Source organism: Mercenaria mercenaria, chromosome 2 (genome assembly GCF_021730395.1).
Source record: "Mercenaria mercenaria strain notata chromosome 2, MADL_Memer_1, whole genome shotgun sequence".
Taxonomy (NCBI): Eukaryota; Metazoa; Mollusca; class Bivalvia; order Venerida; family Veneridae; genus Mercenaria; species Mercenaria mercenaria.
Genome location: NC_069362.1, coordinates 108327912 through 108337730, shown reverse-complemented (window position 1 = coordinate 108337730; position 9819 = coordinate 108327912). Strand labels below are relative to the sequence as shown.

Below are 9819 nucleotides of genomic sequence, written 5' to 3'. Positions count from 1 at the left end.
TTTACAAAAGATACAAAATCAACATAAACTAATCATTTTAAAAATAAAAACAAAAGGGGAATGACCTTGTTTTCTAAATTTAGATGACAGATGCGTATGACGTCATGATTTAAAAATGGCTGCTCTCTTCGGACACGGGAACCCTCTTGCAACTCCGGTTGGACAATTAATCGGTAATTATAGTCAAAATAAGATATATAGAAGGTATAAGACAACAGTGATATACAAAACAGTCCAGCTGTCATCTCAAAATTATAGTTGAGTCGTTGTGTTTTCATGAAATGGGTGTTGCCTGTCATTTTTACCTGACAAAACGTAAACAAAAAAACAAAAAATGGCAAATACAGTCAGAATCATATGATGTAGATTCACAGGCGTAGCCAGGATAAATGAAAGGCATAGAAAAAACGGTATTGAACCACAAATCTGCAAGTTGCACATGTGTTGAAGTGGGGTGCATGTCTTATTGACGCTCATTAGGAATGTTTGAAAATCTGATTGTTTCTGTTAATGAAAGGCTTCAAAGGGACATCTTCATCATGTCATGATCAGCTGTTATTTCTAATGGTTTAAGTAAAGCATGATTTCAGTTGCTTTTGTATAACTCTCATTTATAAAATTAGGACTAATGTCAAATTTTACAAAAATAAACATGATAAACAGTTCATAATTTTAACATGCTAGAAACATTGCGAAATGGTGTTAGTTTCACTTTGGTAGTGGTTACATAAATTTGGTACAGATCATATCCAAACGAGGTCGCAATGATTATAGACATAACATACTGGACAAAATTGATTATCTGGTAGATAAACCAAGTCAATCTTAAGTTATAGCCCTTGAATTTCTCTCCGTTTTAGGGCCTCTTCTATTTCTTCTCTACATAAACGACCTCCCTGCCAGTGTTCGTTCGGATGTGAGACTGTTTGCTGATGACTGTATCATCTATAGAGTAATACGCTCAGCTGTGGACTCACATACCCTTCAAGCAGATCTGGACAGACTGGCAGGGTGGGAGAGGAAGTGGAGGATGGCCTTCAACGTAGACAAATGCCACATCATGCACATTACCCCACCTAGATCTAAACCAGTCATGACTGACTACTTTCTACACAGCCAACCCTTGTCTGAGGTCAAACAAGCTACCTATCTCGGTGTGGAACTTTCATCTAATCTCTCTTGGTCTCCACACATTAGCAAAATAACAAATAAGGCCAGTCAAAATCTTGGGTTCTTAAAACGAAATCTACATTCTGCCAAACCTGAAACTAAAGCAGCAGCCTACAAATCAATAGTCAGACCTTCCTTGGAATACTGTGCTTCTGTTTGGGACCCTTATCAATTAAATGACAAGCAGAAATTAGAAAATGTACAAAAGAGGGCCGCTAGGTTTGTTACCAACAACTATTCAAAGTCGCCGGGTACTGTAACACAATTACTACAGCAATTACAATGGGAGTCCTTAGAGCGCAGAAGACAGAACATCCGTCTTAGCCTCTTCCATAAAATACATTATGGGCTTGTTGACATAATACCTTTACAATATATGGATCCACTATTAAGAACATCCAGACATCACCATCAACTAGCATATCATATACCACACTCATCAGTTGACTACATAAAGTACTCATTTTTCCCTAGGACAATAGTTGAATGGAACTCACTGCCGGTGCACTTAGTCAGTGCTGACTCAAACGCTGTGTTTAAGTCGGGACTGACTGTGTTACCACACATCCCCTAGACAGTACATATATGCTTTTATCTTTTAACAGTACTAACTCTCTTGTTTCTTCACCATGTACATAGTAGATTATGCAATGTATAGGCTTTAAGGGCTTGAGTAGGTTTTTGCACTATTTTTTATCACATTGTCAATGTCCTCCTGGGTGGATTGAGTAGCTTGGGAGGCTTGATAATCTTTCACTTTACTAACCCCCACGCATGGCCATTATAGTCCAACAGGACTGCTTGCCATTATCAAAGATGATGATGATGAAATTATAAAAATTAACAGTTCCTGTCTAGAATGTTCAGCAAAGGTAATTTTTTTCATTTACCTTCACTTTGTGAAACAATGAACATAAGCAACAAAAGAGACAGAGGTACTGAGTAAGCAGTTCTTGTCAGTGTTTACAAATGAGGGAGACGCACCACTACCAGACCTCGGAGAATCCCCCTACAGTCTAAGGAATCTTGGTCAGATACAGAAAATATCTGTGGTTTGCTGCCCAGCATGTTGTCCCATTATCACTGACAAGCTAACTGACCACAGTGAATTATGACCCAACACTGGAGGCTGATATAATGTTGAACATCTTGGTAAATTGTAATCTAAAAATCTGTAACACATTAACTTTCTATTTTTTTCTGGATCAAAACTTGAAACTCTTTGCCTGAAGAAAAATTAAAATGGTGATGTGTACCACTTTAGTCCAGATGCACATTTTACAATATCAGTGAGCTTTCAAGCATGTCTAAAAAGCACAAAAACACAGCATTCATGAGAGCACCGCACAAAAAGGTCTCAGACGGAAGCAACCTCTGAATTAACCCCTAAGTCAATCAAATATAATGTAAATTGATTATGGAAGTGCAGGTTACACTGACACTACAATTTATGTGCAAATATAGTAAATGTATCATTTATTGGACATACTAGACAGAGGAAAGGGAGTAGGGCATCAGACCAGGGCTTGGGAGAGTGTGTAGTTTGCCCCCACCTCCAACAAGTTTAGTGTTGATATGATGTAAGCTCAGGATCTAAACTGTTTATACTAATTTCATCTGTGGATATATTTAATTTTATTATAAGTTCGAACCCAAACTTCCAGACTCATATTTATGTCCTCCCTGATCCCCATGATAATAGGACCCCGCCCTCCTTGTTGAAATGGCTTCTACATGGGTATGTATGTAATTAACATATTACATATTTATACATGTAGAAATTGTATACATGTAATTGTTAGGTTTTATTAATGTATTTTAGCTCGATTGGGAAGAAAGCTTGTAACTAAATTATTGTTCAAGCAAGGTCAAAAGTTCAAAACTATGTACTTTTAATAATTTTTAACTCTAAATATTATGCTAGCGGCAATTGCAGTGGCAATAGTATTTGCCTCTGGGACCATTGCAGATCAAGATCATAATCTACACTGTTGCAATTCAGTTAGTAAGTTTTCAATAATACCCCTATAAACTTTAAAAGGTACTGTCAAAATTGAAAGATGGGCAAGTTTATATTGCAGAAACTCAACACAAGGTACATAGTAGGAGTTAAAGCTTCAAAAGATTCGAATAAAAAATTTAAGAAATCATGATCATTAATATTCTACAGTTGAATATAGAAAACAAGAGCTGTCTCCATAGGATGACACATGCCCCCGATGGCACTTTGAATGAATAGTTATGGCCGATGTTAGAGTTTAGGACCTTTGACCTACGGAGCTGGGACTTGCGCGCGACACATCGTCTTACTGTGTCACACGTTCATGCGTAGTTATTTTAAAATCCATGCATGAATGTCAAAGATATGGACCGGACACGCCCATCAGTGCACTATCATGAAAAATGACCTTTAACGTCTAAGTGTGCCCTTGACCTTTGAGCTACGGACCTGGGTCTTGCGCGCGACACGTCGTCTTACTGTGGTACACATTCATGCCAAGTTATTTGAAAATCCATCCATCGATGACAAAGATATGGACCGGACACGCCCATCAATGCACTATCGTTTAATGTCTAAGTGTGACCTTGACCTTTGAGCTACGGACCTGGATCTTGCGCGCGACACGTCGTCTTACTGTGGTACACATTCATGCCAAGTTATTTGAAAATCCATCCATCGATGACAAAGATATGGACCGGACACGCCCATCAATGCACTATCGTTTATGTCTAAGTGTGACCTTGACCTTTGAGCTACGGACCTGGGTCTTGCGCGCGACACGTCGTCTTACTGTGGTACACATTCATGCCAAGTTATTTGAAAATCCATCCATCGATGACAAAGATATGGACCGGACACGCCCATCAATGCACTATCCTTTAATGTCTAAGTGTGACCTTGACCTTTGAGCTACGGACCTGGGTCTTGCACGTGACACGTCGTCTTACTGTGGTACACATTCATGCCAAGTTATTTGAAAATCCATCCATCGATGACAAAGATATGGACCGGACACGAAAATTGCGGACAGACTGACAGACCGACAGACGGACAGACGGTTCAAAAACTATATGCCTCCCTTCGGGGGCATAAAAATGTATTTTTTGTTGGCTAAATTTAAAACATACTTTTAATTATCATTGTTACTTATTTTTACTTTTTTGTTTTAAAAACATGAAAAAAGTTTTTTTGTTGTAAAAGCATAAAATGTTTGAGGTCAGGATGTTTAAATTAATGTCCACCAGAAGACTCAAGAACACCAAATTCATTTCTTTCCCGTCTGACGTTATACATGTAGTAAGACATTATAAGACATGTACATCCTTCTTATCAAATGTCAGACTGGTCTGGATCCATGCTGATCGCAAAGCCACTATGTTGGTTTTTTCATGGCGCGGCTCATATTTTGTTTCCTTTTCATAAAATGTTACTAATTATTATCAATATATATTTTGTTACAGCCTGACTCTGCATATTATAATTTAAAACTATAACTATTTAGGGCCTTTGATTGTTAGCAATGTTTTACCTATATCTGACATTGAAAAAAAAACTGAAATTAAAATATAACAGAATTTAGAATGATAATTTAAAATTATACTTTAATTTTGACACCCTATTTTTAAGCAGCAAAATCATTTATTAGCAATAACTGTATATACAAAAGCAATCTTCAAATAAAGAAACCATGAGATAATTATTGCTAAACTGATGTATAAATTATGCCCATAGGTCTTCTTTAATATTGTTTAGCTTCTGCTGTGTGCTTGTAATTTTTATCAGCCCCACTCTATCCCTTTGATTGCTGACCACCAGCTGACTGTCACGGTATATTAGATCAAAGGGTCTGTAGAGTAATTATAACTGTATTCCTGCTGAGGTGTTACTGCTCAGAGCTGAGCAGTTTCTTGTCAAGATTCCTTAGACTGCCTACCCAGATCAGCGATTTTTTTCCTTATATAAATAGTACCGAATATTGGACCTGTTCACAATTGCAGACGGTCTTTCACAACTTTCAAATTGGGTCTGCTGGACCCATTCACAATGGCTGTGAAAAACCTTTAGAAATAGTAGATAAACATTAGAAGAACATTCAGTGGACCTGAGGTTCCGGTTCCGACCCGCGAAAACTGAGAAAAACGCATATTTGACCTGTATATAATATGCCCTGTGCCTCTGCTTGACTCGAGGTAATTCTTTTTGATGCGTCACAAGTTTGAAAGTTCTGCCCCCTGTCAATCGAAATCCAAGTGAACTTCAATATTGTTTGTCGACACACGCGGAAGTCTGGCAGTAGGCGGAGCATCGTATATTAATTAGCTACTGACAGATGTCAATCATGCCACGCGCCGACTGACACATGGTCATCATCAATGTGTAATAGTTGATTGATAAACAATGTGGCATTAGATTATTGTGTTATAAATATGTGTTACCAATGAAAAATAATTATTTTGTGTGCTTGATTTGATTAAATAAGCCGGTTGGTCGTTACGCAAATTTATTATCTTTGCCGAGGTATTTTGCTAGGGCAAAATAAAATATAAATGTTTTAAATAAGCAGATATTAGAAGTATTGAACAGGTCTGGTGAAAAGATGAAATTTAAAACAAGTATTTATCAAGAATTTTGAATGTTTGCTTTCGTTTTTTATGCCCCCGAAGGGAGGCATATTAGTTTTCAACTCTCCGTTCGTTTGTTAGTTCGTTCATCACAACGTTAACTTTTTGCATGCAGGCACTTTACTCACAAACCACTGCACCCAGGACCTTCAAACTTCACCTGCTGATAGTACTTATTGAGTACACCACCCCTACTGACTTTGGGGTCACCAGATCAAAGTCCAAGGTCACAGGGGCCAACGTTAACTTATTGCATGAAGGCACTTTACTCGCAAACCACTGCACCCAGCACCTTCAAACTTCACATGCTGATAGTACTTATTGAGTACACCACCCCTACTGACTTTGGGGACACCAGGTCAAAGGTCAAGGTCACAGGGGCCAACGTTAACTTTTTGCATGAAGGCACTTTACTTGTGGACCACTGCGTCCAGGACCTTCAAACATTACATGCTGATAGTACTTATTGAGTACACGACCCCTACTGACTTTGGGGTCACCAGGTCAAGGTCACAGGGGCCAACGTTAACTTTTTGCATGAAGGCACTTTACTCGTGAACCACTGCACCCAGGACCTTCAAACTTTACATGCTGATAGTACTTATTGAGTACACCACCCCTACTGACTTTGGGGTCACCAGGTCAAAGGTAACAAGGTCAAAGGTCAAGGTGCTGCGGGGGCATTTGTCACCATTAGTGACAGCTCTTGTTCATATTTGTCACCCGTTTTTCGCGACCGTGATTTTCGGACATTTTTATCATTTCTTACAAGTTTTTATGCCCCCGAAGGGAGGCATATAGTTTTTGAACCGTCTGTCTGTCTGTCAGTCTGTCGGTCTGTCGGTCTGTCCGCAATTTTCGTGTCCGGTCCATATCTTTGTCATCGATGGATGGATTTTCAAATAACTTGGCATGAATGTGTACCACAGTAAGATGACGTGCAGTGCGCAAGACCCAGGTCCGTAGCTCAAAGGTCAAGGTCACACTTGGACGTTAAAGGATAGTGCATTGATGGGCGTGTCCGGTCCATATCTTTGTCATCGATGGATGGATTTTCAAATAACTATGCATGAATGTGTACTACAGTAAGACGACGTGCAGTGCTCAAGACCCAGGTTCGTAGCTCAAAGGTCAAGGTCACACTTAGACATTAAAGGATAGTGCATTGATGGGCGTGTCCGGTCCATATCTTTGTCATCGATGGATGGATTTTCAAATAACTTGGCATGAATGTGTACCACAGTAAGACGACGTGCAGTGCGCAAGACCCAGGTCCGTAGCTCAAAGGTCAAGGTCACACTTAGACGTTAAAGGATAGTGCATTGATGGGCGTGTCCGGTCCATATCTTTGTCATCGATGGATGGATTTTCAAATAACTTGGCATGAATGTGTACCACAATAAGACGACATGTCACACGCAAGACCCAGGTCCGTAGCTCAAAGGTCAAGGTCACACTTAGACGTTAAAGATCATTTTTCATGATAGTGCATTGATGGGCATGTCCGGACCATATCTTTGTCATTCATGCATGGATTTTAAAATAACTATGCATGAATGTGTGACACAGTAAGACGATGTGTCGCACGCAAGACCCAGCTCCGTAGGTCAAAGGTCCTAAACTCTAACATCGGCCATAACTATTCATTCAAAGTGCCATCGGGGGCATGTGTCATCCTACGGAGACAGCTCTTGTTTTTAATACAAGCGAAATAAAAAGCCAATAAAAATCTGCATTTAGTAATAATATGATTACTCCTGCCAAAGCAACTTTTATTTTGAAGCATTTTTTGGGAATAAAAACATGCAAATGTACCAAACCCCACCCACTTTCAGGCTATGTACAAAATAAGACCGCTAAAATATGAATGGCTTAAAAAATTCTGTTATGATTAATATGGACTTGTTTTAGATAAAGTCTGTGGAAGTTACATTTATAGCAGTATATCATTATCACTTTGTTGATTTTGGACATAAAATGGTTGAAGCAGAAGTATAGCTTGATCCCCTGAAAAGCTGATCTTGACTCTTGAAAATCTGATTTTGACCCTTGAAAATTTATTTTGTTTTGGAATAAAAATATGAATGTAAGTTTTAAATACCCATATTTTTACACCCATATATTCATATCCAATCATTGAACATTTTGATTCACCAAGTATTAATAAATTCACAAGTTGGCAAAAATTCACAATTTTGAGAAAAACAACGCTAATTTTCACAATTTTTCTGGTACCGGACCCATTCACAATATTGAGAAAAAAATCACTGCAGATGCTCCACCAATCCATGTTACCATCAATGGTGTCCTGAAACTACTTCAGGGACTTAACCCGCACAAAGCTACTGGGCCTGACTTGATATTGTCTCGCTTCCTAAGAGAAATGGCACACCCTCTTGCACCAGCCCATTCGGAGTTTCCCTTATCTTCCAGGCCTCTCCAGACCAAGGCAAAGTTCCAAACGACTGGAAAACAGCTAATGTTTCACCTATCTTTAAAAAAGTGGACAAGAGCAAACCTTCAAACTACAGACCAGTCTCTCTTACTCAATCACCTACAAGTTCCTCGAGCACATCATCCATAGCAACTTGATGCAGTTTTTCAATTCAATGCTACAACACCATAAGCCAGTACCAACAAGGCTTCCAGAAAAGGCATTCATGTGAGCCACAGCTGATCACAACCATCAACAAAGTAGCAACAAGTTTTGACAATGTGGAACAGGTTGACGCCATTCTATTGGATTTCTCCAAAGTGTTTGACAAAGTTCCTCATAAGCGCTTTACTCTTAAGCTGAACCACTACGGTGTATGAGGGAGTCTGCTCGACTAGATCCAAATCTTGAGCCAGCGGGTAACACTTGAGGGTTAATCTTCTCAGTCTGCACCAGTAACATCGGGTGACCCCCAGGGTACAGTTCTTTGGCCCCCTCCTGTTCTTGGTTAATATCAATGACATGCCCCAGTGTGTCCAGTCTACTGCTAGGCTCTTCGCAGATGACTCCCTGATGTATCTGATCATCAAGTCCACTGAGGATGCACAGGTCCTACAAGAAGACCTCAACAAACTACAGGAATAGGAAAAGAAATGGCTAATGGAATTCATCTTTGACAAGTGCGAAGTACACTGAATCTCAAACAAGTGAAAGAACATCAATGCTGACTGCATGATCCATGGCAAACAGCTACACCAAACCAAACAGTCAAAATATGTAGGGGCCGTTCTAACTGACATTCTATCCTGGAATGCTCACATCAACATGATCACCAAAAAGGCCAACAACACCACAGCTTTTCTCAGTCGCAACCTCTCATTTTGTCAAGTTGAAATATGCTGCTACTGTATAGACCACACAGGCCAACATCACAAAAGTTGAAGTGGTGCAACCCAGAGCTGCCAGATTCGTTCTAGGGGATTGCTCGTGTAAAAGCATCATCACCGCAATGCTCAACACTCTTGGCTGGGTGAGTCTCCAGCAGCAAAGAAAAGAGGCCAGAGCAGTGATGTTTTATAAAATAATTCACAACCTCATCGCCATACCAAGTAGCATGCTTCAACCACAGGTAGTGTCAATGAGAGGCCACTCAATGAGATATAGGACACCATACTGCAGGATATCAGTACTGAAGGAGTAGTTTTTTTCTACCACCCTTGTCCTATGGAACCAGCTCCCACAGAACCTCATCGCAGTACCCACCTTGGAAGCCTTCAAGGACTGGATTGCGGATACCATGTAACTTCACCACTAATTGTTTTTATCCTGCTTTTAATTTGGCACTTGGGACCCTCCCGCACTTTTGTATATAGTCACCACAATGCGACAATGTCAGCCATTTGGCCCTGCATCGATACCGGAAGAAGAAGAAGCTCTGTAGAGTTTTTGAGCGACCCTATTTTAAGAACAGTTAAAACAAATTTATACCATCCCCCCAGTAATTTGCTGGTACCCATTTACAGCTGGGTCGACTAAGGCAATCATGAATGATAAAGTGCCTTGCCCAATGACACCCCGCAATGGGAGTAGCC

General features: G+C 39.8%; 1 protein-coding gene across 7 annotated transcripts in view; it reads left to right on the top strand.

Moving 5' to 3' along the window:
- The first annotated feature begins 24 nt into the window (after positions 1-24).
- Positions 25-9819, top strand: part of LOC123564858 (target of Myb1 membrane trafficking protein-like) — a 42913-nt gene continuing 33118 nt past the window's right edge. For 4 of the 7 annotated variants that reach the window (XM_045358743.2, XM_045358742.2, XM_045358740.2 and 1 more), the window contains exon 1: positions 26-173. In XM_045358743.2, the coding sequence (XP_045214678.2) occupies positions 116-173 (58 nt within the window). In that variant the 5' untranslated portion in view covers positions 26-115. Of the gene's footprint in view, positions 174-9819 lie in introns of all 7 variants that reach the window. The other 3 variants (XM_045358746.2, XM_045358744.2, XM_045358741.2) reach the window with 2 other exon arrangements.